The sequence below is a fragment of the Marmota marmota genome, unplaced genomic scaffold (genome assembly GCF_001458135.2).
Source record: "Marmota marmota marmota unplaced genomic scaffold, marMar, whole genome shotgun sequence".
In the NCBI taxonomy this organism is placed as follows: Eukaryota; Metazoa; Chordata; class Mammalia; order Rodentia; family Sciuridae; genus Marmota; species Marmota marmota.
Window position 1 is genome coordinate 3,120,468 of NW_025999863.1, and position 22,822 is coordinate 3,143,289.

The window sequence follows — 22,822 nt, forward strand, 5'->3', positions numbered from 1 at the left end:
CCCCCCCTCCCCGGTCCACCTCCCCCTCTTCCTTCCCTCTTCATCCCCTTCACGTCCTGTCCCCGGAGCCTTGACCTCTCTGCCTTAAATTTGCACTTCCAGTGGGCCGGCGGTCCACGGCTGGCTTGAGCTGAGGGCAACCATCAGATGGGCACCTCTGGGTGGGGACCGTTTCCAGGCCCTCCCTGTGCCCTGGCTCTGCAGCCCTTCTCCCTCTTACGAGGGGTTTCAAGCACTGCCTTCTCTGACCGCGGGTCGCTCTTGCATGTGGAGGGCAGGCCCCGGGCCCTGGCGCACGTGCATGGGTGCCTGGGGAGCAGGGCGGGGAGGTGGATGCTGCATGCATGCTCAGCTCTTGGCAGCTGCAGTCACATTGGTACCCACGTGTGGCACACCACACACACGTGTCCCTCCTCCCGCCACTCTGTGGGGACAGATGGGCTCAGGGAAGCATCTGCTCTGGCCACGGGCACCTCCGCTTCTTCCAGATGGGGCCCTTGGCTCTTAGGACTGCCAGCCTCTTGGGAGAAGGATCACAGTGTGCTGCTGGCTCTGTTCGAGCCATGGGGACGTGTGTGTCCCCCTCACCTGGGTCTCATTGGCCTTGACCACCCTTTTGTGTGAGTGCTGGGGGTTCCTGCTTTCACTAGAACTGCACGGGTCACCCTACTCCCCGAGATCTGCAGGGCCTGGGAGCAGGGAGCACGTTTCCTAGGTCCAGACTGAGCCAGGGCAGGGGACGCCTAGCGGGAGCCCCCCAGGGCATGGAGCCTCGCACTTTCTTGACCTCAGATAACAAGCAGGGCCTGATCAGGCGTTCCAGAGCCCAGAGGCGGCTTCCTCAGCCCTCCTGGGAAGCGCTGGGCAGGAAGCGCCCCAGGAGCCTGGCTTGTGGCTCCACTCTGGGCCGAGGTTGGCGAGAGGTGGGCACCGGCTGGGTCTTTCTGAGACTCCTCCTCAGCCCTTTTGTGTCAACTGAGGCCACAATGCCCGGGCACCTGGGAATGGTGTCTGGTGCAGGTTATATACCACTTGGTGGGCTGCTGCTGCTGCTGCTGCCCTCCTCAGGGTGCCTGTGGGCTACAGTGCCTGGACCACCCACGTCCACCTCGCTGCGTGTGGACATGTGGCTGCCCAGTCCTCCTGGCCTCAGCTAAGCCGCACAGAAGGGCCAGTGCAGGGCCGCGCCACCTGGAAGGTGCCGAGGGGGGCCCTAGGAGGCGTGTTCTCCAGGGCACTTTGTTAACCCTTTCTTCACCCGGGACCTCCAGGGGTCCTGTCTTGGCAGGACTCGGAGGGTGTCGCACGGGGTGTGGCTTCCACCCACAGCCATGGCTTTGTGAAGAGTCTTGCTCCTGCAGCTCAGCACCTGCTTGGGGTGTGTCGGGCGCGGGCCAGGGGTCACCTGGTGTGTCCTTCCTGTTTTCCCATGTGTGTGCTGCAGCTGTGCCCTTAGTGGAGGGGACAGTGAACAAAGCAGCCCAGGGAGCAGAGAAGTGGGAAATGCAGTGTTCCTGGTGGGTAGCCTCCTGCATGTGTGAGCTCACCGGTGGCTGTGGGCTGGCCTGGCCCTGGCTGGTGGCTCCCTGCAGTGGAAGACACCGGCTCTGTATAGAGGGGGTGTCACCTGTGTGAATCCAAGGTAGCTTGGGGTCACAGGCCCACCGTTTGCGGCGGCCATAGCAAAGCGTGCTGAGCTGGCCGCATCCTGGTCCCTGTCTGCTTTTCCTGCCTCTTCAAGCCCTGGAGGGTCACACAGCAGCAGGGGATGCCCCGTGCGGGTGTGTTAGAGGAGGCCTCGGGAGCCCCCTGCTCAAGCCCTCGCCCTCTCCAGCTCCGGTCCCTTCCGCACTGTGCCCTAGGGCTGGCTCCTGCTCCAGGGGCGTCCTGGAGGTGGCAGGGGCTGGGCAGCGTCCCTGACTTCCACTCACTCCAGGCCAAGACGCCTCTAGTCTTGGTGGCCACAGACGTCCCCGGGGTCGGGCTCGCTCCCTGGGTGCCAGCCCTCCCTGCCGTGGTGGCATGTGGCGGCGTGTGGTTGCTGAGCTTTGCTGCTGCTCGCCACTCTAGGTGCCTCCTGCCATCAGGTGTTGGCATGGCTCAGTGGGCCTGGGCTTTTGCCAGGTGACAGCAGCTTCCTGGGGGACGGTCAGTGGCTTTGGCGGTTCTGGAAGCTGTTAGCCGACAGCAGTGCATGGCTCCCCATTGAGGCCTGGAGGGGACAATTGCCGGCCCCAGGGCTCTCAGCTGATGGGCGGGAACAGGTGGCTTAGTTCTCGCCCCCAGAGCCGAGGGACCTGGAAGCTGGCTTGGGGCCTGCTCATGTCCGCCTGGGAGAGGGCACCGTGGGCTGCGGGCGGCGGCAGCGCCAGCTAAGGCGCTCATTGCCCCCAGCTCAGGCCCGCAGCTCCTCAGGCCGGCCCCCGTGGCCTCGTGGGCCTCGCCTCACGGATGGGGAGGCAGGAGGCCGGGTGAGTCCCTGTCCCTGCGCCATTCAGGACCTCCTTCTCTGGCTGTCATCTCCCAGTGTCTGGCCTCCTGCTGGCCTGGGCCGCTCCTGAGGCTGTCATGCTGGCCGTGAGTCCAGGCATTCTGGTCCACATCTTGTGCTGTCCCCTGGTGGGTACCCTTGTCGGGTTGCGGGGCCTCCCTCTGCCTGTCCCCAGGTGTGAGGAGCAGTGCTGCACCTCCCCCCTGGGTGTCGCAGGGGACAGCAGACGCAGCCCTGTACCCGGCTGGGAGCTCCTGTCCTGCCTGTCCCCTCCTCTAGGAATCACCACTGGTCCCAGTGGGTTGGGGACTTTGTCTCCCAGTGTCTCCTGCCCCCAGAACTAAGCTGGCCTCCTCGCAGGTGGTGGTGGGGAGACCAAGCAGCCCCTCGGTGGCGCTGCAGGTCCTGTGCTTAGCCTGGCTCTGGAGTGGCAGGTGTAAGGTCTCAAAATGCAGCCTCCATATGTGGAGGCACCAGGACACCCGCAGCCCCAGCCCACCCGCTGCTCAGCTGTCACCATGCAAGCCCCTGGTGGGTGGGCCTGGTGGTCTGGGGCACTCCTGGCTTCCCTTGTGCCGAGCTCAGCAGGAGCGACAGGGCCCTGGTTCTGCAGGGGCCCCCATCAGTCCGCACCAAGGTCTGGGGTGGAGGAAGCACAGCGGCAGACTGGGCGCCAGTGACCACTCCCTTGGCCTTGCAGATCATCCCCCCGAAGGAGTGGAAGCCCAGACAGACCTATGATGACATCGACGACGTGGTGATCCCCGCCCCCATCCAGCAGGTGGTGACCGGGCAGTCGGGCCTCTTCACGCAGTACAACATCCAGAAGAAGGCCATGACCGTGGGGGAGTACCGCCGCCTGGCCAACAGCGACAAGTGCGTGCAGGCGCCGGCCCGGGCTAGGTCCAGGCACACGCTCAGCCGCACAGCCCACCACACCCCACAGCAAGGCTGCCGGGGCGCCCGCCACAGTCGGGGCACACCTGATCCCCTGTCCTCAAGTGTCCATTGATGGCCCTTCCGAGAAGGTCCCCGACACCTCCCATGTGCCACTCCCCTGTCCCACGTGGGCATGAGCTGCATTCCCCAGGCATCCTGGGTTCTCTCACCTGCCCCTGCTGGTAGGCCACCAGCTCTCTGCCCCGCCTCCTGTCCCCACGCCTCTGTTTCCAGCCTGGGTCCTGGGTCCTGGGTCTCGTAGGTGTCCTGTGAGGGCAGAGCCTTGTCCCCACTGCCCCAGCATTAGAGACAGGAGCCACCTGGGCTCTGACCTCCAGCTCCAGCCACACTGGGGTGTGTCCTGACTTAGGTCCCAGCCCAGGGCCTGAGGGGACGGGAGGCATGAGCATCCGGACCCACCCTGAATGGTCACATTGTGTGCCCGCCAAGCATCTGGGCTCCCTGGGTCCCCCAGTGGCTGGGGCTGGGCGGTGTGGCCAGCACCCCTCTCAGCCCCTGTGGGTGCTGTTTCCCAGGTACTGCACCCCGCGGCACCAGGACTTCGACGACCTGGAGCGCAAGTACTGGAAGAACCTCACCTTCGTCTCTCCCATCTACGGGGCGGACATCAGTGGCTCTTTGTACGATGACGTGAGTGCCAGGCCTGGAGACCCCTCTGGTCAGGGTGAGGGCCTCTGGGGCAGGAGCAGAGCTGGGTTGCTGGAAGGGGGCCGGGGAGCCCGGCTGCTGGTTGCCACTTGTTCCCAGCAGGCCCTGGGGCCCCGTGGAGCCAGCCCCTCTCGTCCCGCAGCACAGTGAGGGCCCACGGCCGCGGGCCTTTTCCAGGGCCTGCCCTGCACTCTGGGGACTCCACACTGGTTGCCCCATCTGCCCACCCACCTGGTGCCCTGGGTTCTCAGCCGTGAGGCCGCTTGCGGATTCACTGTAAGTTGGTCCTTGCTTCTGGCCAGGAGGCCTGCACGGGAGCCTTCGCTGAAGCCTGCCCCTGCCCTGTCTTCAACACAGGTGCCCCCTGCCAGGACTCCTCCTCCGCCCTGCACCTGAGTTCTGCTCCTGGGTGGGGCTGGGGTGGGAGAAAAGCCTTGCAGAGAAAGTTCACGACTCCGCTGGATGCCCTGGGCACGAGCATGTGCAGATTTCTCTCAGAGGGCCTTGAGCAGTCGGGCCTCCCCGACCTTAGCCAGTGCCATGGCTGAGTAGCCCACACTCCTGCCTGAGTAGCCCATAGCCCGCAGCCCTTGGGCTACGGGGCTGCCACCTGCAGCCCAGGTGTATCTGCTCCTGAGCACTGTGCCACAGGAAGAGGGGACAGGCTGGAGGTGAGCTTACCTAGAGACACCAAGAGAGACCTGTGGGAGATGCCCTCCTCCGGGCACAGGGAGGGCCAGGAGAGCCGCGCAGCCTGACCCACCACTGCCTTCCGGGGCCTCGGTTTCCCCACTGATCACGCAGCACAGCGTGCCTGGGCCTTGAGCTCCTGTGTGCTCTTAGCCCGGAGCAGGCAGCAAGCTCGCAGAGGCCACGCAGCAGGCTCCTGGCTCTCCGCCTGCGGGACCGCACGGCTCCCTGTGAGGCCCAGCTGTGGCACGAGCTGCAACCTTGGCACACACGTGAGGGGGGACCACAGAGCCGGTGACAGTGTACTGCATGGGAAGTCCAGAGACTGGGCTCCTTGTGCCACCTCCCCCTCCTCCAGGCTCAGCCCGTCCCTCGCCCCCTGCCCTACTCCTGGTGCCAAGCAGGGTCAGGGTGGCCTGTGCCAGCAGCTCCCTCCCAGCCAGTGACTGTGTTCCTGGAGCTTCCTGAGGACCGTGGTTCCTGCCACTCGGTGGTGGTGGTGGGGGGTAACGGGGCACCTTTGTGCTGCCCTGCTTCTTCTCTGCGGGCCCAGTGACAGTGTCCACCTGCCCAAGCCCCCATCTCCCGCCTCAGATAGCCACAGCCCTGAGCAGCCCTCCCGGTCAGGGCGGGGCCCCCTCTCCCCCGGCTCCTCCCGGCAGCTGCTCAGGCAGGACAGTGGTGTCTTTCTGGGTCAGGGTGGCTGCCTTTGCCTCCCGATTCCTTCCAGGCAACTGTGACAGGAGGCTCTAGCTCCCTGGCTTTGGGCACAGAGCAGGAGCTGTTTCCAGGCCTTTCCAGGCTGGTCCAGTGTTGGGCAGGCCAGCAGTGCCCATTCTCTAAGTACCAGCCCTTCCCTTGGTGACTAGTTTTCACAGTGCCCAGATGCCCTGCCCACCTCAGGTTGGGGGTCAGTGCCTGGTGACCCTCTCAGCTGTCGCTCCAGCCCAGCTCTAGTGGCCGAGGGTCAGCGCCAGCCAGCAGCCCCCACAGCTGCGCGACCCATCACACACCTAGTGGCCCTGAGGGGGGCGCGTCCCTCAGCCCCCTGCAGGTGGCGCTCTGGGGAGTGGGGCAGCAGGGGCAGAGCTGACCCTCCACGTACCCTGTCCTGCAAGACACTGGCGGGCCTGCGGCACGCTGAGTGTGTCCTGGTCCCCCGGCTGTCGTACAGCATTGCTGCAGGCTGGGGTAGGCTCAGTGGTGGGCCCTGCCCAGCAGGCCCGAGGCCAGGGCCTCCCCAGCCCTGGAGGACTGCAGGGAACACGCGGTGGCCTTGTCGGGTGCACACACCACCCGTTCAGGGCGGGGTCCAGTGAGTTGTGGAACATTCATGGGATCGGGAAACCCTCACTGCTGCCAAGCTCAGGATGATTCCATCACCCCAGAAGGAAGCCTGTCCTCACGCGCAGAATCCCAGCCCCCGGCACCCAGAAGTCCATGTCCTGCCTGCACTCTCCTGACCTGGATGCTCCTGTCACTGGGTCGTGCCCTGTGGCCCTGTGTGTCTGCTTCTCCTGTGCATGAGGTCCTCAGGTTTCTCCACGCTGTAGCTGTGGCATGCGTGACGCTCCAGGTGTGCATGGGACATGCTCTCTGTGGCCATCTGTCCACCCAGGGGGTCGTTGGTTGCTCGTGCTTCTCGGCTGTCGCCAGCTGCTGCTGTGAACATCTGGGTGCGTGTCTGCCTGGGAGTGCTTTATTGCTCGGGGGCCGATGGATGAGGGTGGCCCTGCTGGGCCACGTGGTGACTCCCTGTTAACTTGCTAAGGAGCCGCCAGGCTGGGTCTGTTCTGTGGCAGCTGCAGCCTGTCGCATCCCACCGCAGGCCGGGGCTCTGGCTTGGAGGAGTGCCCAGCGCCTGCTGCTGCGTCTGCTCGCGTCTGGCCTCCCTGGGTGTGGAGCGGCCCGTGGTCCAGGAGGCTCAGGGTGCCGAGCGCCTTTCTGTGGGTTACTGGCCATTCCTGTGTCTTCTTTGGAGAAAGGCTTATTTTTTTCTCTTATTGCTTATGCTTTGGTGTCTTTTCTAAGAAACCATTGCCAATTCCAGAGCCATGACCGCGTGCTCCTGTTTCTTCCAAGAGGGTCATGGTTTGGTGCTGTGTCTGTGATGTGTCTTGAGTTCTTTTCCTTTTGTGCATGTGGGGGGTACCGGGGTTTGACCCCAGGGGTGCTCTACCTCTGAGCCACAGCCCAGCCCTTTTTATTTTTAGCTTTGAGGTGGGATCTTGCTAAATTGCCAGGCTGGCCCTGGACTTGCCATCCTCCTACCTGAGCCTCCTGAGTTGCTGCGACGATGACAGGCGTGCTTGAGTTCATTTTGTACAGTGTGACGCAGGGGTCCAGATGCTCTTTCCTGCATGTGGCGGCCCCATTGTCCCTGCACAATTTGCTGAAAAGACCCTTCTTTCCCCTTGAATGGTATTGGTGCCAGGTGGGATCCCACATTCATATTTATTTTTATTTAAAAAATAAACTTAGAAAACTTAGAACAGTTTTAGTTTCACAGAAAAAGTCAGAAAGTACCAAGAGCTCCCACAGAGCCTGGCTCCGCACCTGCCCGGCCTCGCCCAGGCTGCACACCCACCAGAGCGGGGCGTTCACGACCATGGACAACACTGTGTTGGTGCACCCTGTCACCAAAGTGCCACAGCCCCTTGAGGGCTGGCTGTGGATGTTCCGTGCCTCGTGTGTTTGGGCAGATGTGGGTGACACCTCTGCCGTGGCAGTGCCACACAGTGAGTGCACTGCCCCGGAGGCCTGTGCCCATGTGTGCGCCCACTGCTGGCCCTGTGGAGGCTGGCTCGTCCCGTGCCTCCTCCTGCCTTTCGCAGAACCTTGTGGTCGGCGACAGTGGCTGCTTTCTAGGCTGTCTTCTCCTGAGGGGACGATGGCAGGGCTCCTCATCTTCTCCCTTCCTCCTGGTGCCCAGCACTGGGCCACTGTCGGGCTGGCTGCAGTCTTGACTATCCCTGGTGGAAGGACACCGCCATCGTTCCAGGGGTGGGCGGTCGGGCAGAGGCCTGGCGTCTCTCTGCGGGTGGCATGTGAACATGAGCAGCTCCTGCGGGGGACGCTGCGAGCGGCTGGCTCAGGCGGCATCACGGCTTAGCTGCCGCGGAGCTGCCCTCCTGTCCCTGTGCTGGCCATGCCTTCAGCGTCCCAGTGGAGATGGCTTCCTGCTGCTGCAAGTCCCCAGCCCCGGGCCGTGGGTGCCTGCATTCTCGCCACTCGGAGGGAGTGTGGGCGTCTCTTGCTGGTTGGGATCTGCGTTTCTGGAGCCATCTAAGGGGTGTCTTGGTTGCTGCTGGCCATCTGTGGGCCTCCTTCGCGACGTGTGGGTTGGTCTTTGGTTGAGGCTGTTTGTGTCCTTCCTGTGGAGGTGTAGGGTCCTTCCTGTGCTTGGGCGGCAGCCCTGGGTCAGGTGTCTTTGCAAACACCTCTTTCAGCCTGTGGCTGGTCTCCTCGTTCTCTTACGGATGCTTCATCATTGTTTTTAAATAAAAAATGAAAAGTGGAGCCTCGTCCCACGAGCACCTCCACCTCCAGCCAGCCTGCCGCCCTGTCCCCGTGGAGGGCTCACACCCACGCATCCATGTGCAGGCTATGGCGCCCCGAGCCCGGGGTCGGGAGCTGCAGGACCAGGTGGGACGTCAGCCCATCTGTCTCCTCTGTAGCAAGGGACTGGGAGGACCATTGCTGGGCGTGGGCCCTGGCCCTGGCCCTGGCCCTGGCCCGGCCCACTTGGAGGTCTCCTCCTCCCCTGTCGCTGATCCAGAGGCACGTTGATCGTCCACCACCAGCTGCCGTCTTGCAACCCAGTCGGCTCCCAGCGCCACATGCAGTCCGCTCTGTGGGGCAGTCCAGGCCGTGTGTGCCAGGCGCTGAGCTGGCAGGTGGCCTCAGTGGAGGGGCAGGTAGGGTGCCACCAGTCAGTGGGCCTTCAGCCCTGTCTGGGCATGGACTAATGGCAGAGCTGGTCCAGGTCCTCTGCAGAGAGTCAGCTCACATCCTGGACCTGGACATGATGAGATGTGGCCTTCCCGCTCTTCCCGGAGTACTGGGGTAGCCAGGGCCACACAGACACCTTGGGTCGTGGCCATGCTGACTGGCCACTCTGCCGCCCCTGCAGGACGTGGCGCAGTGGAACATCGGGAGCCTCAGGACCATCCTGGACATGGTGGAGCGCGAGTGCGGCACCATCATCGAGGGCGTGAACACGCCCTACCTGTACTTCGGCATGTGGAAGACCACTTTCGCCTGGCACACGGAGGACATGGACCTGTACAGCATCAACTACCTGCACTTTGGGGAGCCCAAGTCCTGGTGAGTGGCGGCTACTGCAGCCTGGCCTCCCAAGGCGTCTGGCGGGGTCAGCTGGGCCTGGGCTGCTTTCAGGGCTTAGGGGCTGTGCTGGTGAGGTGGTGAAGGTGGGTACTAGGGGCCCCAAGTCGCCAGGGACAGCCTGGTTTGCCCCTCAGTGGCAGGAGGGGAGAGTGGGGTCTCCAGGTCCTGAGCCTGTGGTGTGCAGGCCAGGGTGGGACTGACCGGTTATGGTGTCCCCGTGCCACACAGCAGCCTCCGCCTGGGGTCCTTGTCACGTAGAGGTGGTCCATGTGGGCGTTGTCCTATGGACCATCGGCCTTGACCCTGAATGGCTCTGGCCTTGCTCTTGGCCTCCAGGCCCCAGGGTGGTCAGCAGTGGCCTGCGGCTTGCAGGGCTTCTCGCTGGTGTGCGGGGACTGGGCAGGTGAGCTTGCAGCTGGAAGGCCACACCATAGAGACGGGGTGGCTGCATCTCAAGTGATGGCCCTGAGGGCTGTCCCAAACTGCCACCCCGTGTCCTCTCCAGCATCTGGCGAGTGATGCTGCTGCAGCGCTCCCTTCCGCCAGCCTCTCTGGTGGCACCGCTATGGGCCTCTGTTCCCCGTCGCGGCCCAGCAGTGCCTCTGACTGGGGAATCGAGCCTTCCTGCCTCCCACCCTGCTGGTTCTCAGAGGGTGGGAAGAGGCCACACGAGCTGGCCCAGCTGAGGGGCCTGGGGAGTCATGGTGCCGAGTGTCCGGGTGTCTTGGTGTGGTGTGCGTCTGCCAGGGAAGGGGACCCCAGCACCAGGGACTCCAGGGACGGGGCACAGGCAGAGTGGAGGCCTCTCTCCCTGCTCTCCACGCCTGTGAGCCCCTCCAGGCACTGGGCTCCACCCCGCGGGTCCTCAAGCTGCGACGGGCCTGGGACCTGGACCCCTGGGGTGTGCCCTCTTCCCGCTCCAGGGCCCATGTGGGCTGCACACACCAGACGAGCCTTGGAGCCATTAGGTGCTCCATTCCAGGGCACCCCCTTGGCTCCCGAGCTCAGGGAAGCGTCTCGGCCTCCCACTCGCGGCTGCCCAGGCCAGGGTGCTGAGGGAGCCGGTCGGGGTCCTCTATCTGCCGGGCCACAGCCGTGGAGGTCCCTCCATGCCTAGCCACGTCGCGAATGATGCTCTAATGCTGCTCCTTGGTGACACCGTGTGCTCAAGCAGAGTGACCCTGTGTCCCTCAGTGTTCCAGGTCACCCCAAGTCCCATCCCCACGACCCCTGAGGGTGGAGGAATGCACGGTTCTCCAGGCTCCAAAACCACTCAGGCACCCAGATGTTCTGGAAAGAGGAGCCTGAGACCCTCCGTGAGGACCAAGTGTCTTCTTTCCACCCCTCCCTCATCTGGTTTCTCTAGACTCAAAATACGAAAGCATCGGGCTGGGGATGTGGCTCAAGCGGTAGCGCGCTCGCCTGGCATGCGTGCGGCCCGGGTTCGATCCTCAGCACCACCTACCAACAAAGATGTTGTGTCCGCCGATAACTGGAAAATAAATATTTAAAATTCTCAAAAAAAAAAAAAAAAAGTTAAAAAAAAATACGAAAGCATCCGGGGCTCGGATCGCCCTCTGCCTTCCCTCAGGTCTGGGCCGGGCTCCTGCCTGGGGGTGGCCTGTGGCGAGCAGAGGCGCTGGCAGAGGCGTCCAGTGCTGTGTGGACGCTGGGCTGCAGGGCGAGGAGTCAGGCTGCTGCCCCCGGGGAGGGGTGCCCAGCTCAGTGGGGGACCAAGCCAGGAGGGGCCTCTGTGCGTCCTCCCCCACCCCCACGAGCCGGGGGCTGTCCTGGTGCCTGTCTGCTGAGCCTCTCTGGCCCATGCCTCCTGGCTGAGCTGCTTTTGCTGGATCAACCTGAATTTCCAGGGTCCTGAGTCTGCGTCTGGTTGGAGGCTGAGGAGGCTGAGATGGGAGGCCGCTCGCTCCCCTGGCTTCTGGGCAGATGGCTGCTGCCACCACTGTGACAGATCACACTTCTTCCAGTTAGAGCAGCACAGGTTTAAAGCCCCGAAATCAGTCTGTTGGGCCAGACCCAGAGGCGCCAGGCTGGCCCCCCAGCCCAGGAAGAGTCCAGGGCCCCTCCCCCCGCTCCAGAGCCAGTAGTGCAGCGTCCTCAGGCCCCTGACTCGGGCCCTCCTGCCTCTCTCCTAACGACCCCCTGGTGACCCTGCGTGACCCCAGCTCAGGGCCCTTCACTGACCCTACCTCAGAGCCCCTCTGTCCTGGGCAGTGCCGTCCGTGGGTCCCTGGGAGGAGGAGGGGCGGCGTGCTGCCCACGGTGCTCTGGACTCGCGTGCTGCTCTGTGTGCTTGTGGAGCACCCTGCGTCCCAGGGGGTCCTGTCGTCAGCCCTGTGCCTCCGCCTGGTGGCCTTCTCGAGAGAAGCCTGGCCCAGGCCTGCTGAGTCCCCACAGGCACCCTGGTAACAGATGGTGCTCATAGGATGGGGCAGACTGGGGCTCGGGGACATGGGGACAGCTTCACGTCCACCTCTGGTCCCGGGAACTTCTAGGTCAGGTGTTTACATTTCTAGAATCATTTGAAGGGGTGTCGACAGGTGGGTGACAGCTGTCCCCCCAGCAGCCCAGGGCTTGCGTTTGGGGAAATGAAGTGCCACATTCCAGGGTGTCCTGAGCCCTGCTCAGGTGGCATTTCTTGGATGGTGGCCCTATGCAGTCCTGGGTGGAAAAGGGCCCAGCCAGAGGTCCCCCACAGCCCCTCCCACAGCCCTCCTCCCTTGAGGACAAGCTTGGACCTGCCCCGGGCAGTGGCAGCAGGGTAGCTGCGGCTCTGACCCGAGTCCCCCCACGTGGGTGAGGTGCCTGGCCACCACGGCTCAGTCTGCCAGCTGCCAGCAGACTGGGTGTCCCTGACAGGCAGGTGGCGTGTGGCTGTGCAGACGGTGGCCTGCTGGCTGCCTGCTGGCTCCTCACACCTCCAGCGAAGGCCGTGGTGTGTGTGGGTGTGCTGGGGTCCTAGCCTGCGGGTGTGGACACGCTCTGACCCTGGCACTGGCTGCTGTGGGATCTGAGGCTGAGGAAGGTCCAGGAGGCCCGGCTCTACCCCTGAGGACCACTAGGTGGCGCTCCTGCCCTTCTGCTCTGGGCTGTGCCACCATGGCGCTCCCCTTGGCTTCCACCTGCGCATCCTGCTGGGAGTGGCGCTGGGGGAGGGCAGAGACCGCCGGAGGGGCGGGGGGCGGGGGCACACTCACCCCCAGATGCCCTGTGGTCTCAGGGTCTGGCGGGGAGAGCACCCACCTTCTCCCCAGAGCACGTCGCAGGTGCAGGGAGTGTGGGAGCCCTGGGGCCTGAGCTCCTTCAGGTGGGCTGCAGGAGTCCCCAGGAGAGGACCTGTGCCTTCAGACCCCTTGCCACCATGGGGATGGTGGGGCCCGTGAGGGTGGCCCTGAGGCGCTCCTTCCTAGCCAGTCATGGAGGGCTGGGGACCCTGCTGGTGGGCGCCGGTGGCTGAGGTTGGGGCGCTCGAGGCCAGAGCGACGTCAGCAGCAGGGACTCCGATGTCAGGGTGCAGGCTGTGTCCAGTGTGCAGAGTCCTCACTGCCCAGCGAGAGGGCGGTGCTCCCGAGAAGCCATGGCAGGTGGGCAAGGAGGCCGGAGCCTGCGGCCTCTCTGTGGCCTGCTCTTCTGTGCACGTGTCCCCGGGCCCCAGGTGGTCGGGCCCTCTGCCTGCCCGCTGCCCTCACCTGCCCTGGTTTGCTTGGGTGGCACCTGGTGCTCAGCATGCTGGGAGCACTGCCCACTGCCCACCTTCCCGTGGCCCTTGTCGGGAGGCTTCGGGCAGCAGCCAGTGGGCCAGCCTCAATCCCCCCAGTCCTATCCTGGAGGGGGAGTGCCCACAGGGGCCCCCATGTGGCCTCCGGGCTTCCTGCGGGGGAGGGGTGCCCCCCACTGTGTGATGCTGCCCTGAGCTCCGCATGCAAGGAAGGCACAGGCCAGGCTGGCGGCACCGACTCCCCCCAGCAGGCCCTGGCCGCTCCTGAGCCTCTAGGATCCCTGTGTGCCTCGTCCTGTGGCCACCTTCCCTCTTGGGAGGTACCGCCTGGGCCGCTGTCCCTGGGCTGGGGCTTCAGGAGGCTGCGCAGGCCCCAGCAGTGTGACGCTTGCTGTCACTCGCCTCGCTAGCCCTGAGCCAGAGGGGCTCCTGGCAGGTGCCGCAGGTGAGGCTGCGGGTGGCCGAGCCTGGTGTCTGTCTCCTAATGACGCTGCTCTTCTTAGGTCTGTGGTAGCTTAATTGTGACTACTCGGGGTATTTTGGTGGCATCTTGGGGAGCGTTGACGTGCGCGGGTTGGCAAGTTTCATCAAGCCTCTCTTGGGTCTGCTGCCACTTTGGGAGTGGGATCTGTGTGTCGAAGTGACGTGAGTAGCCTGGTGTCAATAAAAGCATAGAGAGGGGGCTGGGAAGGCCAGCGTCATGAGCCGCTGCTCGCAGCCAGGCTGAGTATGTCGCAAGCAGTGGAGTACCTCCAAGTCCCTCCTGAGGCGGGGATGGAGAACACTCGTGGCACCTCGGCCTGCTGCCTGGCCCTGAGGGCAGTTGGGAATGGGCATGGGCACCGGGGACGCTGGGCAGTTTCCCTTGAGCCCTGCGGCTCTTCTGTGAGGGGTGCTGGCCCGGGCAGCCTGGGCTCATGACTGCAGGGAGTGGTAAGCTGGCGACAATGCCCTCCAGCAGGGGCCACTGTGGGTGCACTTGTCTAATGCCCAGGGCCACGGGCAGTGTGCCGCTAGGGCAGGTGAGGCACACTGTGGCGCGCCCTCGCATGAGGCCTCCGGGCGGCCAGCTCTCAGTACTGTGGCAGGACACCTTGGGGCCCCTCATGGCGGGCAGAGCTTCACTGGCTCACAGTTTGGAGGTTTCAGTCCACGCAGTGGGATCTGCACATCCTGTAGGGACAGGTGAAGGCCACCCCCTCCCTGTGGCCTGGACGCAGAGGACGGTAGCCCCAGGGTCCCACAGCCTCTGGAGGGACACAGCCCCGCCAGGCCCCACTCCAGTTGCCTTCGCCAGCTCTCAGGCTGGAACTAGGCCTCTCCCACCTGGGCCTTTGGGGACACTCCAAACTACAGCAGCCCGTGTCCTCGTTGCATGTCCTTGGAGCGGGGGAGGGAGCCCCATTGGGGACCGGGGTGCAGCAGGCCCTGGTCAGCCCTGTGAGCCTTAGTGCTAGGCAGTTCTGTGCATCCAGGGAAGGTGCTGCCGGCTGCTGCCCTGCGCAGGGTGCCCCAGCACCTTCCTCAGTGTCGGAGGCCAGGGTCCCTCTTGGGCTGTGGGACTCGAGTAGGTTCCGGCTGCCCCTGTGTGCTCACGTGCCGGGCCAGGGCTGGCAAAAGCCTTGGGTGCCCATCTCCCCCGACCCAGCAGGCAGGTTTGGGTGACAGCCTGAGGGCTGGCTGGGTGCTGGGTGGCATGGGGGCTGTGGGCCCCAGGAGGCGCAGAGCCTGGGCCTCCCTAGCGGCCAGCAGCCGCCCAGGTGCCGCTGTCCCTGCTCCCACTCTCCAGGCTGAGGCCCGCCGGCTCCTGCTCCAGCTGGGCGCCTTCCCTGCTGGGAGGGTCTCCCATTCCCTCGGCCTCTGTCAGGTGGGGCCTCCTGTTTCCTGCTAGACCCCGACAAGCAGAGGGTGGCGCTCCCACTGTCAGCAGGCATGACCTGCCCGTGACCCCGGGGCGCTGGGCATTCCGAGACCCTCACCCGCATGCTCGCCTCCACCATGGCTCTGGTCCCTTTCCTGGCCCTTCTGCTTCCGTCTGTCTCCCAGGCCCCGCGTGGGGTGCAGGCTGCAGTGACTGGGAGGCCGGGAGCCCCGTCACCTGTGGACAGGAGCAGGCGCTCCGAGGCAGTCTTCTGCTCCCTGCCGGGGCGGCTAGAACTGAAGAGCTCCCTTGACTTCTGCGAGACGGCGGCGGCCCTGGTGCAGAGAATTTCCCCTTTGGATGGGCAGCCCTGAGTGTCCTTGGCATTTCATGGGGGTCTCACGGGTGCGGGATTGGCCAGCTCTTCCTGCTGCCAGGGAAGCCAGTCCTGCAGCTCAGTGCCCCTGAGGTGGGCGCAGGTGCTCGTGGGGTGAGTTGCCCGTGTGGGCCTCCGAGGCTGTGTTCCCCGTGAGGGGAGCGAGGGTGCCTGCTGCGTGGCCCAGGCGGCCTAGCCCAGGCTGTGTGTTGGTGTCCCCCGACTGCTGGTCTGATGCCCTGGGAGGCTGAGCCAGGCCCTTCTTAGGGCAGGGAGCCTGCCCGCTGCTCCCTGGCCCCTGCCACCCCACCTGGCATGCTCCCCGCGCCCAGAGTCACCTGTAGGCCCTGGGGGGTCAGGCAGTCTCTGGGATAGACGCCTCCCTCCCACGTCCTCTGCCGGCTCCTAGAGCCTGGCCTCAGGCAGCACTGATGGGCCTCGGGGGACCAGAGGTGCAGGGTGGAGGCAGGTAGCCCCCTGCCACGAGGTGTGGAGGCCTGGGGCTCACGGGAGGCCCTGGGCCTGGCTGGGTCTGTGCTGGCCTCAGGGGCTCCCGAGTGTGAAGCTCAGTGCCCGAGTCTCCACCAGCAGCAGGGACCTGGGGCCACATTCTCTGACCCTAAGTGCTACCCCCTCCCGCAAATTGAGTGATCCTTCCCGGGCACCCTTGACCCCGCCCCAGCTGGCTGCAGAGGTCCCCAGATGAGGTCTGGAGCAGGGACCTGAACCTCTGCAGAGGTGGCAGGCCAGCCCCCTGCGGGCCGCAGTGAGGACGGGCCGCAGCCCTGCAGCTTCGCGGACCGGTTGAGTACCTCGCTTCCCTGTGCTGTCCCTGGCACCAGGTGAGAGCACCAGACAGACATGTGCCCCTGCTCCTGCCCACATGCTTGTCCTGACCTGGCCTGCCTCAGTGGCCATGGTGGCAGAAGTCCCCAGGGAGTGCAGAATCCCCAGGATGCTCGAGGCCAGTCGCCATGGACCGTGGGCCGCGGGAAGCCACACGGTTCTTTCCTCAGCCATAGACACCAAGCAAGGTGCCAGGGGTCCAAGACAGCATTGGTGAAGAAAGTCCAACAGAGTGCCACAAGGGGGAGGTGGCAGGGACCCTGCTCCTGAGGAAGCGGAGACTGAGGTGGCAGGGTCTGAGAGCAGGGTGTCTGGACCTGGGCCGTTGGCTGCCCGGTCCTGACCCCGCGCTTTCTCCCCAAGCACCTGGGTCTGTGTGCAGGGGCCCAGGGCTGCCATGGCCACTGTCCCTGGGCTGCTGTCTTGCCGGTTAGGGCTGTCTGGGACATTCTTGACAACCCTTCCCAGAGAGGACGGTTGTCCCACCGGCCACACCTGCCCAGGGGCCCTGGCCCGCAGGCAGGCGGCTCTCCCGGGGGCATGCTGAGGGCTGCAGGAGCCCGGCGCCCGCTGCTGGTTCTGGGCGCAGCGTCGTCACTGTGCTGCCAGCATACATGGCACTGGTGCCCCTGTGCTGGGCATGGCTGGGGCAGGAAGGGCCCTGCCTGGGCTCTTGTGCTGGGGACGGTGCACAGCGGTGGGCGGCCCACTCCTCGCCCACCGTCCTGACCGTCACCTGCTGGCACCTCGTGAGGTGTGAGTGTGCACGGTGGCTTGGCGTCTCCGAGGTGTCCTGGACTCCACGGGCCCGGCCCCCTGCCGCGCTGGGTTGCCCTGAGTGTGCTGCCTGGGAGTCAGCACGTGGGCTCCGCGCACCCCACAGGCTGCGGAACCGGGGGCTGGGATCCCATGAGCTGGCAGAGGCCGCCTCCCCCACCCTGATCCTCCAGCTGGGCCTCGCCGCGCTCCGGATCTTGGCACAGCTGAGCCTTGGCCGGGGGCTCACGGCCTCAGCCAGGAGGGCTGGGCATGCCGGGCGTATGGAGGGACAGCTGTGTTATCCCTGGCCCAGGCCCTCTCCCAGCCCTCCTTACCGAGCCCTTGGCTCCATTCTTGTCACAAGCACTCTGTCACGCCTGATGCCCCTGGCCCAGGCCTTCTGCTGGTCGAGAGTGGGCAGTCGTTCTGAAGACAAAAGCAGCTTGGGTCATCAGAGCGGTGACTCCCGTCACCGGAGAGACATGGGCCGCACGTGGCACCAGATACCTGCCGCGAGGACAGGCTGCCACCAGCCGCTGCCGTGTCGGGGCGCGTGTTGGAGTGGCTGGGGCACAGTGTGGTGGCGTCAGCCTGCAGAGCTGCTTGCCAGCCCACCTGCCCCACGGCTGTGCTGGGACCGTCCCCAGGACCAGCGGCACCCAGGGCCCTCGCCAGCACCCCCGCGGCCCCTCACTCTCCACAAGCTGCTGGGGACACCCCACAGGCTTTGTTCAGAGGCCGCAGAACAATTTTAGGGTCCAGTTTTGCACCAGAGAGCAAACATCCCCACACTCCCGAAGCCAGCGGCACTGAGCCGGGGACGCGCTGGTGTCCTGGGAATGTCCCGCCACCTGCTGCAGGACCGCGTATCCAGCAGGGTTGGGGAGGTGGTTTGCTGGTGGGCAGGGTGGTGGCGCGACCACGAGTCCCGTCTGTGTCTGTCATCGTGCCCACTCCTGTGGGTGGCGCGTCCCGCCTTCCTTTCCTTTTGTGTTCCTAGCTGTCGGGGACACGATGCCTTTATTGACTTGTATGCGGTGCTGGGAGCCAACCCCAGGTCTCACATGTGCCAGGCCAGCCTCTGCCACTGAGCACCCCCAGCTCCTCGCCGCCTGTTCCGAGGCGTTGTGTGACAGAACCCCGCAGGTTCACTAACCTCTGGGAGAAAGCAGTGTTCCCACATGCAGCGTCCCCTCTCGGTGGCCCATGTGTTCAGTCAGGGCCCGTCTGTGGCAGTGCGTTGACTGAAGACTGAGCTCTGCTCAGATTCCTCAGTGTCCCTCACATCCCCTTCAGCCCAGACCCCTTGTGATGGTGACCGCCTGCCCACCTCTGGGCCGCCACTGCTTGCCGGGGCCCTGTCCTTGGGGAGGTGCTGGCCAGCTCCTGCAGAGGGAGCGCCCTGATGGGGCCGCCTGGTCGCTCCTCTTGGGCAGGGTGAAGACCCTGGGCTGGGGAACCCCGGTGGCCCTTGCTGCTGAGGCTGACCTGCACCCTGGCCCTGGTGTGTAGATGACCTCTGTTTGTCCTTTTCTGTACTGTACTTGTTGAAATAAAATGTAACCCCCAGATTTTTGGGGGGGGGTTCTGGGGATTGAACTCGGGGCACTCGACCACTGAGCCCTATCCCCAGCCTTTTTGTGTGTCTTATTTGGAGACAGGTCTCACTGAGGTCCTTAGCGCCTCCCCATTGCTGAGGCTGGCTTTGAACTCACGATCCTCCTGCTGCAGTCTCCTGAGCCGCTGGGATGACAGGTGTGGCCACTGTGCCTGCCCCCCTCCTCTTAAATGAAGTATTTTAATTACCAGAAAAAAGCTCGTGCAGAGCAGCCTGGTGCCCGGGTCTCTGGGTGGACGGACATGGCCGGGCTGTGTACTGCCCGGTATTTCCCATCTCTCCCCCCTTCCTCCTCACGTGAGGTTGGCCTTGGTGCCTGCCATCGAGTGGCCCTGGAGGACCAGCTCCTGCTTTGGTGGCTCTAGAGTCGAAACCCAGGTAGCTGGCCCCAGCCCAGGGCTGACACCAGGGCGCAGGGCTGGGGCACAGGGCAGTCTCCCCTTCCAGGTTCCTTGGGTTGGTGGCAGAGTTGAGTTCCTGTGGTCAACTGAGGTCCCAGTTTCCTTGTTGATGCCAGCTGGGGGCCACTGTCCCCATCCTGAGGCTGCCCCCTCTGCCGCCCAGCACAGGTGTCCTGGTCAGGAGGGCTCAGGAGGGTCCCTGATGGGCCCAGCCCCCTGGGGAATCGCCCCTCTCAAGTCTGCTCACTAAGTTTTCAACAGCTCTGCCACCCGCCCCCAGGTAGCCAGGAGGTGACTGAGCCCTGGAGTCGGGGGAGCTGGGCCCGAGGCCGGCCTACCTAGGATTCCGCCTGTCCCCACTGTCACTGTGCTGCCCTTCTCTGGCCTTTCTCCTCCTGAACGGCGAAGTGGGGCAGGAAGGCCCCAGCACCCGAGGGCTGGGGAGGTGGCCACACAGGAGGCTGAGGTCTCCCCACGCAGGTCCTGCCCAGTCCCCAGGCGACCCGGGACTTCCATCCTCCGCCTCGGCCTCCTGAGCCGCTGGGATGGCAGGCGCAGTTCCGGGCAGTTGGCCGCGTGGGCACCCACACCAAGGACAGATTTTCCTGCCTGTCTGCCCCGCCGTTGACCCGCGTGGCACCAGCTTACTCGTTCTCCTGGCTGTGACTCTGCCATCATGCCGTCCTGTCCGTCTGTCTGTGAGCACGCGGTTGTCCCCATGAGGCACTGGCAGGAGACCGCACAAGCCTCGCTGTTGGCCTCTGGCAGAGCCACGCTTGTTTCTCGCAGTGTCTTGCTTGCTGTGACCCTGGGCTATAGCTGTGGCCCAGGTCCTCACTGCCAGGTGAGGCACAGGCCGGCCAGGCACCTGCCGAGGCCGGGGAGTGTGAACAGGTGTGGAAGCGCACCCTCCCGACCACTGTCGCGTCCACCCCTGACTCATGGTCCTAGAGGTCATGAGGGTGGCCGGGCCACGGGGCACAACCCAGGTGATGAGGTGGCCGGGATGTAAGGGGCAAGAGAGGAGGGACCCTGAAAGCTCCTCGAGCCGCACCCTGCCCCACTGTTGTTGCCGTGGCTTCTTGTGGGGACAGAGGGGAGGTGCCACACACAGGCTAGGCTTCGGGGATGCTGCCTCCTTTGAGGTGTGGCTGCTGAGGCTGCCTTCAGTGTTGGTGTGTGCTCGGGCAGCAGGTGCTCTCGGGGTGCTTCTGCACCTGCACTGGCCAGCACCCAGGCACCGGGCAGTGCCCTGTAGCAAGGGAGGCTGGGAATGGTCTGCGAGCGGGTCCAGGAGGAGAAGGAGGGGCAGAGAGCCACAGCTCACCTCTGCTGCTACACAGGCCAGGTGCCTGCCAGGCTGAGCACAGAGGCCTCCGAGTTTAGGGGGAGATGGTCAGCCTTGTCAGAGTGCCCACTCGGGCATAGCACAAGCCATGCCAGGCACAGATGTCATCTGGAGGGGGATCGTCGCGTTCCTCACGACAAAAACACTCAGGGTCCCTCCAGGGGAACTGGGCAGCACAAAATAACCACACAAGAGACAGAGAGAGCTTTTTCTTTGGGGTCCTGTGACGGCTCCTCTGACCTTAAGGGTCCACAGAAAGAAAGAGCGGGCGAGCCTGTGCTGACCCTTTTATTGAGGAGAAGCCATGCAAATGAGGCCGGGGTCAGGATTCAGGGGGCTGAGTCTGGCTTCCTGATGTCTGCTGTCAGCAGGTTGACTGACATCTAGGAAGGCCACCCTCAAGGGCAGAGCAAGAGAAGGGGACACACAGAGTGTTTCCATGGAACATTCTATCCCAAACAGGGCAAGGGGTAATGTCACCGAGGAACAGGTGGGCGTAGCTCAGTCCATGGGTAACACACCAATTTCTGAACACATTCTGTTACTTTGAGGATTGGGGCAATGTCCAGGTCACTAAGAAAATGACTGACAGAGCCTCTCTGATCACGGGAAGGAGCGTGCCAGTCATTCAGCGAGACCCCCACCCACAGGGGTTCTTGGGTGGCCTTGCAGCCAGACCCGGGGCCCCCCAATGTGGAGATGGGAACTGCGGCTCTGCTGGCAGAGGCGGGACGGGGCAGCCTGCGGGGTTATCACCCAGGCAGGAGCCAGGAGCCAGATCTGGGCCCAGCCCTTGTTCCTGGAGGTTCCAGCCCTCAGCCTGCAGGGCCTGGGGGCCCTGGGTGCTGCAGGAGCCTCGTGCTGTCTGTCTGGGCGCCCCACCACACGGCTGCAGTTGTGTTGTCTGTCATTTGTGGCTGCGGGCAGCACTGGCCCGCTGCCCAGCCCCTGGCGTGGTCTGCAGGAGCAGATGGCCTGTGCTGGCGAGTCTCTTGTTCCTGGCAGGCGCTTCAGTGGGACGCCAGTGCACACCGCTTGCTCATGGTGCCCGGGAGGTGGGGGTCTGTGCCTTGGGGAGGCAGGTGGCCAGTCCTGCCTTGCGCTCCTCTGTAAGACGCCATCAGTTCTGTCTGGAGTGTCGGGGCCGTCATCAGCCAACCTCACCAGGCAGCTTGGAGAGGGTGTTAGGTCACCCCTGGGGCCCTCGGGGGACCCTCCCACTTTAGAAGACCACCCGCCCTGCTGGAGCCGCTTGCCTAGCCAGTGGTCACCGTGGGTAACAGCTGAGCTCAGCGGCCGGTCTGGTCTCATGAAAAACAGAAGGTGATGGCGGTGGCCTGGGAATGGAGGGCCCTTGCTGTCTGGGTGCAAGTCGGGTGCTGAGAGCCCTGTCTCCTGGGCATCGCCCAGCAGCGGGCACGGGCCCCTGGGAGCCTAACGAAGCAGGCAGCGCAGGACTGGCCAGGTGACAGTGGTGCTGCTGGCCCTGGTGAGCAGCCTTCCTGCGGAGTCCCGGCCGCCTGCCTCTGTGACCTGACTGCGAGCGCGCTCAGGCGCCGCACACAGCCGCAGCCTCGTCAGCAGGAGCATGTGAACCGCGTGCCTCCAGCTGGTGCTGGAATTAAGAAGACAAGTTAGGGCCCTAGGACCACCTTAGGGCAGTGGGTCCCACTGTGGCTAGAACTCCCTGTCACCAGCGCCTTGGCTGTCAGGGCTGATCAGGCCCCAGTGTGGGTGTGTGAAGGGGAGGCAGAGGCCATTCCAGGGCACCTGCCTGGATGACTGCCTGGCCCCGTCCGTCGCACACCCTGTCTGCCCCGCGCGGCTCCCAGAGCGGCGTCCGCCCTCCTCTCTGGCGGCTGCCAACCCTGCTGCGGCCCCGGGCTTGGCCAGCTACCGCCTCCTTTCCTCCAGGCCCTTGCTCTGGGTCTGCAGAAGGGCAGAGGACGGCTGTCCCTGCAGCTGTGGCACTGCTCTCGGTGGACCTGCCCTGGTCCCTTGCTTGGTCCTCCTCTGTGTTTGGACAGGAGCCAGTCTGGGTGGCCGCGCAGGCACCACTGGGCTCCTGGAGGAAGGGCAGGGTGGGCGCCACCGTGCGGGCCGTGGGCTCACAGGAGGCCGCCTCCTGCTCACTCTGTGAGCCGGGATTCGGGCCACTCCAACCAGGGACTCGAGGCTGCCCTGAACGGTGGCAGGGAGTGTTGGGTGGTGCTGGTCCCAGCACGTTGGTCCCCTCCATGCTGGCCGCAGGAGGCCCTCCTCCAGCTCTGACTGCAGTGCCTGTCACTCACCGCACGCCTGCCTTTTAGACCCTCCCTGAAGGGCGCACCCAGGTGGCAGGGAGGACGCACCGACGTGGGCACACGCTGGACTTCTTGGTTTTTGGTTTTAACTTGTGGCCTAAGGTAAACTGGGGACCAGCTTCCTTTAGTTCAGTGTTTAATGGAGGCCACCCCCACCCTGGCCTCTTGTGGCCTGATCCTTAGCAGGGAGGGCAGGGCAGGGTGCAGCCAGCGCTGGCGCCTCAGGTCCTTGGGGAGGACGGCTAGTGCCTGGACCACCCCCAGTCCTGCCCACAGTCCAGGTGACACCCGGGGTGCCACACTCCAGCGCTCTTGATCTTGCGAGTGTCTCAGTACTAATGTCATTCTTTGAAGCCATCGGTACTGCTGTGTGACACCGGATCCCGTAGTCTCTTGTCCTGGGGAGCCATCCTCTCGAGATCAGGCCCCTGTGGCTCA

General features: G+C 64.6%; 1 protein-coding gene across 2 annotated transcripts in view; it reads left to right on the forward strand.

The window, feature by feature from the left end:
* LOC107157301 (lysine-specific demethylase 4B) overlaps positions 1 to 22,822 on the forward strand; it is an 88,559-nt gene that overhangs the window by 19,987 nt on the left and 45,750 nt on the right. Inside the window, exons 4-7 of one of the 2 annotated variants that reach the window (XM_048812454.1) lie at positions 3,192 to 3,367; positions 3,967 to 4,081; positions 8,922 to 9,115; positions 12,712 to 12,738. In XM_048812454.1, coding sequence (XP_048668411.1) covers positions 3,192 to 3,367; positions 3,967 to 4,081; positions 8,922 to 9,115; positions 12,712 to 12,738 — 512 coding nt within the window. The remainder of the gene's footprint in view (positions 1 to 3,191; positions 3,368 to 3,966; positions 4,082 to 8,921; positions 9,116 to 12,711; positions 12,739 to 22,822) is intronic. The other variant, XM_048812451.1, reaches the window with a different exon arrangement.